The following is a 15,694-nucleotide window of genomic DNA, read 5'->3' as shown; positions in this document are numbered from 1 at the left end:
TTGGTTATCCTGTGGTGGGGACAGGTCCTGAGAACAGGGGTTGGGGGCAGGGGACAGATGGGTTTTTCTGGGCTGGGGACAGGGGACAGGGGTTGGGGACAGGGGACAGCTGTGATACCCTGGGTTGGGGACAGGGGACAACTGGGTTATGCTGTGCTGGGGACAGGGTTTGGGTACAGGAGACAGCTGGGGACAAGGGACAGCTGGGTTATCCTGGGTTGGGGACAAGGTTTGGGGACAGGGGACAACTAACTGGGTTATTCTGGGTTGGGGACAGGAGACAGCTGGGTTTTATCTTGTGCGGGGACAGGGGTTGGGAACACGGGTTGGGTACAGGACACAGCTGGGTTAACCTGTGCTGGGGACAAGGGACAGCTGGGTTATCCCGTGCTGGGGACAGGGGACAGCTGGGTTTTATCCTGTGCTGGGGACATGGTTACGCCGGGGCCAGGCTTGACCAGGCCGCGCAGGCCGCAGCCTCTTCCGTTGCTAAGCGACGGGGGCGCTCGCCACGTGACGTGCGGTTGGTCACGTGAGGAGCGGCTCAACGTCTGTCGCGTGGTGATGACGCCACAGTGCGGGGCTGGATGAGGGGGGAGGGGCAGGGGGGGAGCGGTGCGGGGATGGAGGAGCGGGAGCGGCTGTGGCGGCAGATCCGGAGGCTGCAGGGTACGGAGAGGCTGCCAGGGGGGTGAGGGGACCCGGGCAGGGGTGAGGGGACCTGGGCAGGGGTGAGGGGATCCGGGGAGGGGGTGTGAGGGCATTCGGGGAGGGGTGGGGAGATCCGGGGTTGGGAGAGGGGGCTGTGAGGGGATATGGGGAAGGGGTGTGAGGGGACACGGGGAGGGGGTGAGGGGATTCAGAGAGGAGGAGAGGGGACATGAGAAGGGGTGAGGGGATCCGGGAGGGGGTGAGGGGATTCAGGGAGGGTCAGGGGACACGGGGAGGGGTGAGGGGATTCAGGGAGGGGGTGAGGGGACATGGGGAGGGGTGAGGGGATTCGGGTTTGGGGGAGGGGGAGGTTTTGAGGGGATCCGGGGAGGGGATTCGGGGCTGGGAGAGGGGGCCGTGAGGGGATATGGGGAAGGGGTGTGAGGGGATTCAGGGAGGGGTAAGGGGATACGGAGAGGGTCAGGGGATCCGGGGAGGGGGTGAGGGGATCGGGGGAGGGGGTGAGGGGACATGGGGAGGGGGTGAGGGGATTCAGGGAGGGTCAGGGGACACGGGGAGGGGGTGAGGGAACATGGGGAGGGAGTGAGGGGACACGGGGAGGGGTGAGGGGATCCGGGGTTGGGAGAGGAGGGCTGTGAGGGGATATGGGGAAGTGGTGTGAGTGGACACGGGGAGGCGTGAGGGGATCCGAGGTTGGGGTGTGAGGGGATTCGGGGTTGGGGGAGGGGGAGGTTTTGAGGGGATCAGAGAGGAGGGGAGGAGACACGGGGAGGGGGTGAGGGGATTCAGGGAGGGGTGAGGGGACACGGGGAGGGGTGAGGGCATCCGGGGAGGGTCAGGGGACTCGGGGAGGGGGTGAGGGGACACGGGGAGGGGGGGCTGAGGGGATCTGGGGTTGGGGGAGGGGGCTGTGAGGGGATATGGGGAAGGGGTGTGAGGGGATTCAGGGAGGGGTGTGAGGGGACACGGGGGGGGGTGAGGGGATTTGGGGGAGGGGGTGTGAGGGGATTCGGGAATGGGTGTGTGGGGGTTATGAGGGGATTTGGGCAGGGGTGTGAGGGGGTTTGGGGGATCGTGAGGGGATCTGGGGTTGGGGGAGGGGAGGTTGTGAGGGGATCTGGGAGGGGGTGTGAGGGGGTCCAGGGAGGGGTGAGGGGACACAGGGAGGGGGTGAGGGGATTCAGGGTTGGGATGTGAGGGGATTTGGGGTTGGGGTGTGAGGGGGTCCGGGGAGGGGTGAGGGGACACGGGGAGGGGGGCTGAGGGGATCTGGGGTTGGGGGAGGGAGGGTGTGAGGGGATTTGGGGAGGGTGTGAGGGGTCCCGGGGCGCTGTGGGGGGATCTGGGTTTGGGGAAGGGGGGGTTGTGAGGGGACTGGGGGGGGGGGGGAGGGGTGTGAGGGGATTCAGGGGGGCTCTGAGGGGATTCGGAGAGGGGGTGTGAGGGGACACGGGGAGGGGGTGAGGGGACACGGGGAGGGGGTGAGGGGATTTGGGGAGAGGGTGTGAGGAGACACGGGGAGGTTGTGAGAGGATCTGCCAGGGGAGGGTTAGGTTGGATATTAGGAAAAAATTCTTTCCAGAGAGGGTGATCAGACATTGGAATGGGCTGCCCAGGGAGGGGGTGGATTCTCCATCCCTGGAGGTTTTTAAGAAGAGCCTGGATGTGGCACTCAGTGCCATGGGCTGGGAACCACGGGGGGAATGGATCAAGGGTTGGACTTGATGATCCCAGAGCTCCTTTCCAACCCAAATGATTCTGTGGTTCTGTGACCCAGGAGGGGAGGATGGAAGGGAGAGAGCAGAGAGCACTGTTAGGGGTGGATCCCCACCCTTGTGGCCTCCTATGGCACAGGGTGTGCCCCTGCTCCTCTGTCTTCACCTGGAGGTGAAGGCAGATCCTTGCTTGTTCCTAACTTGGGATTTGCCTCTGTCCAGGAGCTCCTAGGTGAGGGAAGTGTGAGGAGAGGGAGGAGCTGTGAGGAGAAGGAGGAAAAGTGGTCCCTCCAGGGGGTGGGGACTCTGCTGAGGCTGCTCTTCTGGCAGCTCTTGGAGCACTTTTGGAGGACAAACTTCTCTACTCTGACACGTGCCTAAAATATTAAGGCTCAAAAATCCTTTGAGAATCCCTTTTCTTGGAAAGAGTTTTCTTACCAATCCCAGACTGCCACGTGCCTGTAATCCAAAGGACTTTGGGGTGACTGGGTTGAGGGATGTGCAGTGACTCAATAATGAAGCTGGGGCCTCCTCAAGGCTTCTCTTGGCTGCTTTGAAGAACAGGAAAGGAGCTGGGGAAGGGTCTGGAGCTTTCTTGTGAGGAGCAGCTGAGGGACCTGGGGGTGTTCAGCCTGGAGAGAAAGGAGGTTGAGGGGAGACCTTCTCCCTCCACAACTCCCTGAAAGGTTGGAACAAGGTGGGGCTGGTTTCTTCTTCCAAGGATTAAGCCACAGGAGAAGAAGAAACATCCTCAAGTTGCTCAGGAGAGGTTTAGTTTGGATATTAGGAACAATTTCTCCACTAAAAGGGTTATCAGGCCCTGGCAGAGGCTGCCCAGGGAAAGCTGTGAAGATGAGGTGCTGAGGGACATGGTTTGGTGGTGGCTTTGGCAGTGCTGAGTTAATGGTTGGGCTTGATGCTCTCCAAGACCTTTTCCAACCAAAAAATATTTGGTGATTTGTGTTTGGGGCCATGCTGAGCTCTGTGTCTGAGCAGATTCTCAGAGACTGCTCTGAAAAGTTGCCTGGAAATAAAACCACCTTTTTTTTTTAAAAAAAAAAAAATTAGACTCCAAACAACAGAATTAGACTAAACCCAACAATTCAGACATTGTTTTGAACCCAAAAAAGAGCACAAAGGGGCAAAAAGTGTCTGCCAGCCCTCGTGTGGGCTGTTAAGGGTCTCGTGGTGAGTCTATGGTTTGTTTCTGTGCTGCAAAGTCACTTTTGTTACTGACATTTCCTGAGGATTGAGGGAGATGGTTGAAGTTTTTCCTTCCAGCACCACTTATCACAGAACCTGTTGAGTTGGGAGGGACCCCTCAGCATCATCAAGTCCAACTCTGGGGGTGTAGGGCACCCCCAAAACCCCACCATGTGCCTGAGAGCAGCATCCAAAGGTTTCTTGAACTGGGGCAGGTTTGGTGCTCAGCCACCTTCTTAGTGAAAACTTTTTTTTCTTCTATTTGAGCTAAACCTCCCCCAGCACATCTTCAGGGCTCTCTCCTTGGTCAGCAGAGGGAAAAGGTCAGGATCTGCTTCTCTTCCTCCCCCTTGTGAGGAAGCAGAAAAGCTGCCATGAGGTCTCCCCTCTCTCCTCCAGGCTGAACAAACCTTCAGCCTTTAAGCCCTTCCCCAACCTCAGAACCCTCTCCAGTAGCTTTACATCCTTTCTATACTGTGGCACTGCTCAGGCTTTAACACTGCCCCAGCAAGTAAATCAAATACCAGATGCTCCCTATTAATCCCCTTCCAGTCCCTGATAAAGAAAGGAGAGAGAATAAGGGAGAGAGACTGATGGGTTGTGAACTAAACTACACAGCTTTAATGAAACAGGAATGAGAAATAGGAAAAATGACTAAATCTCTACAAATATCCAGGAAAATAGATCCCAGGTTCCTCCCCCCTTTCCCCCAAGAACTCTCCCATCCCCACCCAGGCTGCAGGGCAGCCCTGGGAAAGTCCAGGCTGGACTCCTGGGGTCAGCAGCAGTGGGGAGCTGGAGGCAGGAACACACAGATTCAGGCTGGCATGGATCAGGAGCACAGGCAGAGGAAGGGATGGAATCCTCCCAGGATGCCCAAGCAAAGAGGGAGAGGGGAAGAAGGGGAAGCAGGAAGGGCTCTGACCCTGGTGATCCCTCCAATTTCTCCTGAGGATGAGGTGGATGGGATGGAATCCTCTGTTTGGTCAATTCTGGCCATTTCTCTTGCCTGTTCCTCCCCAAAGGAGGGCTGCAGGTGGGACCTCTTGCCTCCTTTTCTCCTTGCAGAGGGCCAAATGTTCCTCAGAGCTGAGCAGTGGCCTTGGTTCTGCACCCCATTCTCCAGCTGGAACTCTAAACATCGAGTGGGATCAGTCCCAGCAGCAGCCACTGCCTGAGAAACTTGCTGTTCATTTCAGCAAGTGCAGCTCCTTCCAAGAGACTCAGCTGAAAGCAAAAGTCCAAGACAGAAAATCACCTTTATCCTGGCCTAAACCAGGACAGCACTGCACACAGTGCTCAAGATAGGGCACAGAGTAAAATTTATCCCAAAATTTGGGAAGTGATGTTGTCCAATTCCCATGGGATCACCGGGTGCTCTCTTCTCCTCCTTAGGTCTCATCAACGACCATAAAAACGCTCACGGGGACGCCCCACGCCCTCCCTCCCTGGCACCCAGGTGGAACCATCCCCACCAGCCTGGCTACAGCAGGAGGGGAACTTTTACATCCAGGTATCCCCAGAGAACTTCCAGGGATTTCCAGCTACGCCGAGGACATCCTTGGAAGAAAAAATATTCCCTGGTCAACCGACCGCCGGGATCGGGGGTGGATGTCGGGGGCGATGGGATTGCCAGCACATCTCAGGCTTTTGGAAGCTCTGAGGACAATCAGGCAGCAGAATTGTCCCCAGAGAGACACGTGGACTTAACAACAGATGGGAATATTGTTGTAGGGATTCAGGTACCACAGAGGATTATCCCTTTGGGAGATCCGGAAGGTTTTGCTGATTTGGGTTCTTCCTGTGAGTTTTCAGAGCTGGAAAGGGTGGTGGGTGCTGGTGAGAATGTGCCCAGATCTCTGTGCAAGGGGCAAAGTGAAGAGAGAAGACCCTCCCTCTCTGTTTCATTCAGCCCAGCTCACCGACTGGTGAGTTCACACTATGATCAGCCAAGAACAGTGCATCTGACTGGGAGCTCCCCCACCTCCTCTGGAAGCAGCAGTGAAAATGCCATCACCTTGAAATCAGAGCCTCAGGAGCCTTTGGATCAGGAACCTTTGGATCAGGAACCACCTCAGCACTCACTATGGAGGAAGGTGGAACCACCAAGACAGCCCAGTTGTGAGCAAGTTGGGGATGTTTTCAGAGAGCCAAAGCTCTTTGGGAGCAGTGAGGTGTCCTCAAAACCTCCTCAAGCTGCCACTTTGGTGGTTGGGGTGACTCCAGCAAAGAGCAGGTTTTCTGTGGTCCCCAAAGCTGCTGGGCTCCAAAGAGCTGCCTCAACATCCATCTCCAGCAAAGCTCCAAAGTTCAGGAAAACTAATTACACGTGGGTTGCAAACCCTGGTAAATCCTCTCGTCCTGTGAAGAGATGGGTCAGCCCCAGAGCTTCTGAAAACACCAAGAAGGTTGCTGGAGGAGTGGACAAAAGTGTTAAACTCTCACCCAAACCAGATTTGGGAGCAAAGCTGAAGAAATCAGGCCTGCAATCCAAACTGGGTGTTTCTCCCAGCAAATATAAATGGAAAGCTTCCAGCCTGCAGGCTTTACCTTCCACCTCCAAGTCAGCATTCAGGTGGAGATCTGAGGAGCAGAAAAAACCTTCAGCCTTCAACCTCCCTCGAGCTGGCACTGTCCCACCACCACCAAACACTGGATCTGTTGGTGTCAGTGGGGGGAAGTCCTTCAGTGACTCCACATTGTCCAGTTACAAAGTGAAGAGTCGGACAAAAATCATCAAGAGAAAAGGCAGCTCGAGGTAAGTTTCTGGTGGTCTTCAGGGTAAGGTTCTGTTTGTGCTCAGGGTAAAGTTCTGGTTGTGGTCAGGGTAAAGTTCTGGTGATGCTCAGGGTTTCTGGTGGTCTTCAGGGTAAGGTTCTGGTTGTGCTCAGGGTAAGGTTCTGGTTGTGCTCAGGACAAGGTTCTGGTCATGCTCAGAGCAAGGTTCTGGTCATGCTCAGGACAAGGTTCTGGTCGTGCTCAGGGCAAGGTTCTGGTCATGCTCAGGGCAAGGTTCTGGTCGTGCTCAGGGCAAGGTTCTTGTCGTGCTCAGGGCAAGGTTCTGGTCGTGCTCAGGGCAAGGTTCTGGTCGTGCTCAGGGCAAGGTTCTGGTCGTGCTCAGGACAAGGTTCTGGTCATGCTCAGGGCAAGGTTCTGGTCGTGCTCAGGGCAAGGTTCTGGTCATGCTCAGGGCAAGGTTCTGGTCGTGCTCAGGGCAAGGTTCTGGCCGTGCTCAGGGCAAGGTTCTGGTCAAGCTCAGGGTAAAGTTCTGGTGATGCTCAGGATTTCTGGTGGTCTTCAGGGTAAGGTTCTGGTCGTGCTCAGGACAAGGTTCTGGTCGTGCTCAGGGCAAGGTTCTGGTCGTGCTCAGGGCAAGGTTCTGGTCATGCTCAGGGCAAGGTTCTGGTCGTGCTCAGGGCAAGGTTCTGGTCGTGCTCAGGGCAAGGTTCTGGTCGTGCTCAGGGCAAGGTTCTGGTCAAGCTCAGGGTAAAGTTCTGGTGATGCTCAGGATTTCTGGTGGTCCTTCAGGGTAAGGTTCTGGTCCTGCTCAGGGCAAGGTTCTGGTCCTGCTCAGGGCAAGGTTCTGGTTGTGCACAGGGTAAGGTTCTGGAGAAGTTCTGGACAATCCCTGGACACATTCCCTATTTGAATTCCCCATTTTTAGTCTTGCTCTGGCAGGGATTGGACTTGCTGCTCCTCAGAGGTCCCTTCCATCCCCTGACTTCCTGGGATTCTCTGCAGATAAATTTACTTTTTTTTTTCCAGGTGTGATGCTGGCTCTGGGAGGAGCCATCCTGCTGGCCAGGATTAAACAGCCACTGCTTGAAATTATTTTAGCAGTCTGACTCACTCTGAATTTCATCTTTCAAGCCTGGGTTTTCTTCTCATCTCCCATCTCTTTGAAGTGCTGCAGCACTTAGGAGGCTCCTCCCTGACCTGAGTAACAGTTTAATCCTCCAAGAGAAGGGAAGAACTCTCTTCCTTTCTGGATTTATTTTCCAACCACCTTGTTGCACTGGGGAAAGAAGTGGCTTTGGTGGCCATATCACAGTTGCAGGAAGTTAAGGGGTTGAGAGGGACCCCAAAAAATCACTGAGAAAATGGCAGGGGAAAAAAAAATACAAACTTGAAATTTGAAGAAGAATGGGAAGCAAAAAGCAGAACAGGGAAAACTGTCTGGGTTTTACAGGGAGCTGAGCATCTGCTGGGGTGGGATTTGGGGAATCCTGGCAGCCCTGGGGAGGATTCACCCATCACCCACACAGGGGAAACATCAGGGATTTCAAATCACAGAGTCACAGGAAGTTAAGGGGTTGGGAAGGACCTCAAAAAAATCATTGAGTCCAACCCCCCTGGCAGAGCAGGGTCACCTCCAGCAGGTGACACAGGGACACATCCAGGTGGGCTTTGAATGTCTCCAGGGAAGGAGACTCCACAACCTCCCTGGGCAGCCTGGGCTCCATCACCCTCACAGTGAAAAATCTTTTCCTTTTATTGATGTGGAACCTCCTGTGCTGCAGTTTGTACCCATTGTCCCTTGTCCCATCAGGGGACATCCCTGAGAAGCTCCTGGCTCCATCCTCCTGGCACTCACCCTTTACAGATTTATAACCATTAATGAGCTCACCCCTCATTTTCCTCTTCTCCTCCCTCAGCCTTTCCTCATCAGATGTTCCACTCCCTTCATCACCTTGGTGCCTCTGCTCTGGACTCTCTCCAGCAGTTCCCTGTCCTTCTGGAACTGAGGAGCCCAGAACTGGACACAAAATTCCAGATGTGGCCTCAGCAGGGCAGAGCAGAGGGAGAGGAAAACCTCTCTTGACCTACTGACCACCCCCCTTCTAATGCACCTCAGTGCAGGGGAAACCTTCAGTCAGTTTGTGTGTTTGGTGAAAGAAAACAGCAAAAGGAGGGAAAAAAAAAAAAAAAAAAAGCCTGAGCTGTTGAAAATTGAGGTCTGTGGCTTAAATAATTATTCCAAGTGATGCAATGAGCTGGTGAGGTGACACCCAAGGGAGGATCTGGTGCCTTGTTGCTGTTTCCCAGCTCCTCCACTCAGCACTTCACTGCAAATCTTAAATGATGCTGTGTTGTGCAGGAGCTGATCTCCCTTCTCCATGTTTTCTCAGAAAAAGAAAGCCTTTGCAAGAATTGCTTTCATTCTAGTTAGCACTGTTAACTTGAGCATTTAAATTCATCCAGCTTAGTTCTGTTTGCTGATGTTTTCTTTCCCCCAGAGGTAAATAGTGAAAAGCAATAAATGCTTGGGTCCATGATGCTGTGTGACCAAAATGAAAATGGCAGAGAAATATTTGGTTTCTTTTGCAGCTGACAGGCAATGATAGCATTGGATCAGTGACCAGTTCTTCCAAATCTGTTGCTGCAGTTTTCAGTTCTCTCTGCTGGGCAGGGCAGGTTCTCCTCCCCCTCTATTCTGCATTGGTGAGGCCACACCTGGAGTATTGTGTCCAGTTCTGGGCCCCTCAGTTCAAGAAGGACAGGGAAGTGCTTGAAAGAGTCCAGCGCAGAGCTACTGAGATGATTAAGGGAGTGGAACATCTCCCTTATGAGGAAAGGCTGAGGGAGCTGGGTCTCTTTAGTTTGGAGAAAAGGAGACTGAGGGGTGACCTCATCAATGTTTTCAAATATGTAAGGGGTGAGTGTCAGGGAGATGGAGTTAGGCTTTTCTCAGTGGTGACCAGTGATAGGACAAGGGGTAATGGGTGTAGATTGGAGCACAGGAGGTTCAAGTTGAATATCAGAAAAAATTTTTTTTGCTCTTGCAAAAAGTCTCTCCCCAACTTTCCTCAACTCCCTTCAGGCACTGGAAGGTGCTCTGAGGTCTCCTCACTTCCTTCTCCTCTCCAAGCTGAACAGCCCCAACTCTCTCAGCTTCCAGAGCAGAGTTTCTTCAATTCTCTGATCATTTTTCTGTCCCTGCTTCATCCCCCTTGCCTGTGAACTTCCAGTTTTCTGGTCAGGACTTCTCACAGTGTGAGATTGGACAGCCCAGCTTCTCAGCTCTGAGCAAGGAAACCCAAGTCCATTTCCATCACCTTTTTACTCTCTTCTAACCTTGTCCTCTTCCCCTTTGCAGTTCTCCAGCAGAGAAGAAGAACAACTCCTCACCCACCACACCTCTGAAAAGCCACTTCCATCTCAGGAAGAAAAACTTGAGAGGGAAACCATGTTCAACACCAAAACGCTCCTCACCCAAGGGGTTGGTGCAGATCACCAAGCACAGGCTCTGCAGGTTGCCAGCCACCAGGATGCAAGTGTCCACCAAGGAAGGTAGGAAAAGCCATCCCAAGGGATGACTGGTGCTTGCTGACCACGTGCTGATGATTCCAAGGGAGGCTCTTGGGTTTGGAAATGAGTTTTTAGGTCCTCCAGGAGGTGAATCTCCTCGTGTTGGTTGCAGAGCAAAGGTGGAGGAGCAGAAGTTTGGCTCGAGCAGGACTTGTGTCTCACCCCAGAGCTGTCTTGTGCTTTGACATCTCCAGATGAGGCCATTTTAAGGCTGCTTCTTGCTTTTAATGTGATTTTGCTGAACTTGCAGGGGTCAAATAGAAAGGTGCTCAAGGAAGGGAGAGGATGACAATAAGTCTGATTTCTCTTTTTGCACTGGGCAAAAGCTCCTTCATGTCATCAGATGCTCCTCTAGCAACTACAGAACCTACTAATGCACTTGCAGTGTCTTTGGGTGTGCTTTGTAATTTAGTTAATTACAGGAATACTGGGTTTTATGAACAGGTGGTTTGTGTCCATGTCCTGCTGCCTTGAGTTGGTGCTTAGGAGAAGAGAAATCAGCTTTCTGGGGCTTGGAGAGCTGCACCTGTGTGTGTGAAATGTTTTTTTTTGTGAATTTTCTGCCTCCAAGTCTGGTTCTGCTCTTCAGTGGTGAAGTTTTCACAGGGAAGTGGCTTCAAGGTTGGGGCAGGGGCAGCACCTGAGTGGGGAGGGCTGTTCATGCCACCATCTGCCTCCAAAAGTTTTCAGGAAGACATTTGTGTGGTTTCCTGTCCTGCACATCAACTGCTGAGGTCACAGATGTGATTATAGTTATTTCACACACAAAAAGCTCTGTCTTGAGCTCTCCCTGTGTCTTGATGCATTGGAAAGACCTGCAGTTCAGGAAAGGGCAAAACTTTTTGTGGGAGGAGGTGAAGAAAAAGATTTTTTTCTCTTCATGTGTGTGTTTGGAGGGGTGGCGGAGGATGCTGGAAGGAGAACTTGGGATCTGATGCCTTTGTGAGGTGGGAAGTGACTCGTGGAAGAGAAAGGGGCAGGGAAAACAAGGTGTGTGTTTTGCTGGCTTTGATGGTTCAGTGGTCAAGCAGTTGGCTGAGTCTTGCTCCTTTTGAGGATGTCACCAAAGCCTTTGGTGTCTGGAGAGGTGTGAGGGCTGCACCTCCAGGTGCTGCATTGAAAGTTTTCAAAAGTTTTCATGTCGTATGTGAAGGGTTGGAGGTCTGGGTCATACTTGGGCTGTGGTTAACTCTTTTTTTGGTTGAGTCTTTTTTGGTTGAGTCTTTTTTGGTTGAGTCTTTTTTGGTTGAGTCTTTTTTGGTTGGCTCTTTTTTTGGTTGGCTCTTTTTTTGGTTGGCTCTTTTTTTGGTTGAGTCTTTTTTGGTTGAGTCTTGGTTTGGTTGAGTCTTGGTTTGGTTGAGTCTTGGTTTGGTTGAGTCTTGGTTTGGTTGAGTCTTGGTTTGGTTGAGTCTTGGTTTGGTTGAGTCTTGGTTTGGTTGAGTCTTGGTTTGGTTGAGTCTTGGTTTGGTTGAGTCTTGGTTTGGTTGAGTCTTGGTTTGGTTGAGTCTTGGTTTGGTTGACTGTTGGTTTGGTTGACTGTTGGTTTGGTTGACTCTTTTTTGGTTTGGTTGACTCTTTTTTGGTTTGGTTGACTCTTTTTTGGTTTGGTTGACTCTTTTTTGGTTTGGTTGACTCTTTTTTGGTTTGGTTGACTCTTTTTTGGGTGATGGTGAGGTTGAGGGATGGGGAGTGCAGCTCTTCAGCTTCCCCCAAAATATCCATTGCCTGTTTTAGGGTGGATTGAGGGATCAGACCTCAAAAGCTGCTTGTTGGGAATCTTTCTACCCTGTGGCATATCCAGTAGAAATCACTGAACAAACATTTATGCTGTAAAAGCTCATTTAAAAATAATTTAATGTGTTTGCTGAGAGCCTGATCATAGAATGGTCATAGAACTTGACCACTCTGCTGTAGCTTCTGGAGGTTCAGAGCAATTTGGGGTTTCCACAGCATTTTAACTGGGACATTGCTGGGTGAGAGGGATATGAACTGGTGGGGTGATCCAGGAAGAGAGCTGAGGTTGAACCAGGTCTGAGTTCTCCTTGTTTACACCTGGGTTTACACCAGAGCTTCTGATTGTGTCATCAAGGAGGTCACAGCACTTGAGCTGCTGCCTTGGGAAGGTTCTGAGCACCCACTGGAGTTTGCTTGTCCTGGCAAACATCTCTCCTTTTTTGGAAACTGTCAGTAAAATCCCAAAGGAATCTTCATGTAGGGTAAGAATATCCAAAATGGATCAAAAGCTTCAATAGCTTTGGGGAACATATTTGGAATTTTAGTTCCTTGATTGAAGATAATGTTCCCAGACTGGAAAGATTTTTGATCTTGAGCTGCATAGGGCTGAAAAGATACAGATAGAGCAGAAGTGTTGTGCTTCTGGCTTTGATCAAAGTTGGCAAATGAGGAGGGAAAAACAAAAATCCAAAAAGAAAATAGGTCTGGAAGTGATTTTGGGAGAGCAGGCATTTCACTCCTCTGACCCAAAGGGGATCAAATTATCCTGAGCAGATGCTAACCAAGCCTAGCACAACCAAACCCTGGGTTTGTAAGAGTTGAGTTGGCTTTGTTGAAGTCACTTCTCTTATTTTGCAGCTTGGAGCTGTGTGCTTTTCAGTCTTAGAGGTGTGGGAATGAGTATCTGCTTTGAGAAAACTCAGTGACTACAGCTTGGGGCTCTTTTTCTTTACAAACTGCTGGAAAAGCCTTGATTTGGTTCTTAAAATGACTAAAAGCCAAAGGAAGTGTCCTGCCTGCCTTTTCCTCTGTGTGTTCATGTGTGGGACTGCTTCATAAGTACCACAAATCCTTCTTTTCTCTAAAAATCCTTCCCCAACACAATCACAAAGCAGCTTCTAAATTTCTTCTAAATTTCTGCTTTTTCCAGCCCTGAATTCAATACCCCTTTCTCCCAGGAGGACTTTACCTAGTTGAGATCTCTTGCTGAGTATATTTTCTTCTGGTGAGGACTTGGTTGGGTGTCCCTCTTCTTGGAGAAGTCCTCCAAAATGTGACACAACCTTGTTTGAAAGTTCTGGTAGTTTTTTTATTTCTCTCCCACACTCATTTTCACCTTCAAGTGCTAAATGCTGAAGTCCTCCAGGTGGATGATTGCTGGTAATCTCTCCTCTGCTGTCCCAACATCTGGGGGGATCCAAAGAGAAATCCAGATTTCAGCTCCTTTCCTCTCCATGTCACTTATTCAAAAGTGTGGATACTCAATACATATTCCATCAAAATGAATATTGCAGGAAAATTTTACTATGTTCCACTGGAAAATAAACATCTGTTCAAAGCCATTACACAAGTACTAATTACAAGGACCTATCCAAAGGTTTTGTAATCACACTTCAATCCACAGCAGTGTTGTGTCAGAAGCCAGTACATGGAATAAGTCTCTTGTCCAATTGGAAGTTTATTATTTAAAAAAAAAAAGCATCCCCCTGTGATGCAAGGGAGGGCAGGGAAGAGCAGCACTAGCTGGCCTAAACCTGGAATTCAGATTTTTCAGGAAGCTGGTTGGGTGTCCCTCTTCCTGGAGAAGTTCTCCAAGATGTGACACAACCTTGTTTGAAAGTTCTGGTAGTTTTTTTATTTCTCTCCCACACTCATTTTCACCTTGAAGTGCTAAATGCTGAAGTCCTCCAGGTAGATGATTGCTGGTAATCTCTCCTCTGTTGTCCCAACATCTGGGGGGATCCAGAGAAAAATCCAGATTTCAGCTCCTTTCTTCTCCTTGTCACTTATTCAAAAGTGTGGATACTCAATACATATTCCATCAAAATGAATATTGCAGGAAAATTTTACTATGTTCCACTGGAAAATAAACATCTGTTCAAAGCCATTACACAAGTACTAATTACAGGGATCTCTTCAAAGGTTTTGTAATCACACCTCAATCCACAGCAGTGTTGTGTCAGAAGCCAGTACATGGAATAAGTCTCTTGTCCAATAAGAAGTTTATTATTTAAAAAAAAAAAGCATCCCCCTGTGATGCAAGGGAGGGCAGGGAAGAGCTGGCCTAAACCTGGAATTCAGATTTTTCAGGGAGCTGGGATGTCCATCTGTATCCAGCATCTCTGAAGCCACTTGGGGTCTCTCAGCACACAAGAATTAGTTAATTAAGCTCATTCTTAAGAAGTTAATTCTTGGTTTAATGATCAGAACATAGCTTCGTGCCCACAACAGGGAACACACAAGCTCCTTGGATCCAGAAGGTACCAATCCACCTTCACAAAGTCTGTGCATTTGGTTCCTTTCCTTAGAACTGAGTTTATAACTTCGAATTCTTTGTACCTCAAGGTGTTTTTTTGGGAGAGTTCCATCCTAGGAAGTGTATTTGTTGTGAACTGTTGTCATAGTCAGGCTGTTGAATTATTGCTGGCCTGTTCCTACATGTGCTAGGGCTCCTTTTTTTTGTTTTTTTTTCCCAGGAATGCCTTGTACAAAGAGGGCATCAGATGCTGGATGGGGCAGAGATGTTTTCAGGGCAGCATCTCCCAGTGTGATGGGAAAGCCTGGCTGCTGATGGGCCTTGAAGCAGCTCAAATGTCACATTTGGTGTCCCTAAACATATTATTATTTGTGTATAAATAGTGGGAGGTGTGTTCTGGTTTCACAGCATTCCTGTAGTGAGCTGGGAGTAGGTGGAGGCTTGTGGGTTGAATTCCTGACTTTTGGATCGTGTCTTGGAGGTTTGGAGAGGGTGATTTTTATTTCTCCCTGCAATATGAGGGTATTAATCAGACAGTGGGGTTTTTCAGTCTCTCAAAACAAGAGCAGGGGAAGTTCATGGAGTTCAGAGATGTTACTGGGAGCTTCTGGGAGCAGAGTGAGGCATGAACTGTAAAACAAGTTTGTTTTTTTTTTTTCCCTGCTTTTCTCAGGTGTGTAACTCAAAGGTCTGTCCATCTCCTGACTCTCCTTTTCAGACCCAAATGGACCTGAGAGGTGGTGTCACATTGGTGTTTCCTGGTGGTCTGTAAGCCTCTGGGAATCTCTGTGTTTTCATGGAAGCATCACTGATGATGTGGGAGAAATGGAAAAGCATTGGTAGGAGTTTTCTTGGGATCATTTGGGCTTCTCTCATGACAGATATTGCAGCTACAACTGTTGCCAGCTGACTCCAAACTACTCAATTTGATTAAGTGGAACATTGAATAACCAGTCAGAAATTGGTGATGTGTCTCAAATTAATAGAATCTTAGAAAAATTTGGGTTGAAAGGGCCCTTTAAAGATGATCTGGCTCCAACCTTCCACTCACCCTTCTTGCTCAAGGCCCCATCTGACCTGACCTGCAGCACTTCCACAGAGAGAAGTTGCTGGGTGGGTTGGTAGTGATGAAGCATTTCTGATGCATGTGCTGCTCTGGTTCTCCAGGTAATTTCTTGCAGGGCTTCTGCAGAACATGTGCATAGGAGGAGATCAAGTGTTTGACCAAAGGAAAAAAAAAAAAAAGAATAGAAAATGGTGTGTTGCTCAGCAGGGTCAAATCCATGTTGATAAAACAGCTTTTAGATGTTGGACTTCTTGACCACCTAGAGCTTAATATTAATGTGCCATTAATAGTAAAGAGTTGCTTTTATGCTTTCTTTCTTCCCCTTAAACTTAGGTTCTTTTGGGAGGAAGAGAACTTGGAGATCATAGAATGGGCTGGGTTGGAAGGGACCTCAGAGCTCATCAAGTCCAACCCTTGATCCACTCCCACTGCAGTTCCCAGCCCATGGCACTGAGTGCCACATCCAGGCTCTTTGGAAATAGCTCCAGGGATGGAGAATCCACCCCTTCCCTGGGCAGC

General features: G+C 50.2%; 1 protein-coding gene across 1 annotated transcript in view; it reads left to right on the top strand.

Annotated features, from left to right (window-relative positions):
* The first annotated feature begins 597 nt into the window (after positions 1–597).
* ZC3H3 (zinc finger CCCH-type containing 3) overlaps positions 598–15,694 on the top strand; it is a 216,577-nt gene continuing 201,480 nt past the window's right edge. The window contains exons 1-3 of the mRNA XM_071738554.1: positions 598–669; positions 4,986–6,348; positions 9,688–9,881. Coding sequence (XP_071594655.1) covers positions 624–669; positions 4,986–6,348; positions 9,688–9,881 — 1,603 coding nt within the window. The 5' untranslated portion in view covers positions 598–623. The remainder of the gene's footprint in view (positions 670–4,985; positions 6,349–9,687; positions 9,882–15,694) is intronic.

This window comes from Heliangelus exortis, chromosome 2 (assembly GCF_036169615.1).
Source record: "Heliangelus exortis chromosome 2, bHelExo1.hap1, whole genome shotgun sequence".
Taxonomy (NCBI): domain Eukaryota; kingdom Metazoa; phylum Chordata; class Aves; order Apodiformes; family Trochilidae; genus Heliangelus; species Heliangelus exortis.
Note: the sequence above shows the minus strand (reverse complement) of the source record. Positions and strands in the feature narration are given on the sequence as shown.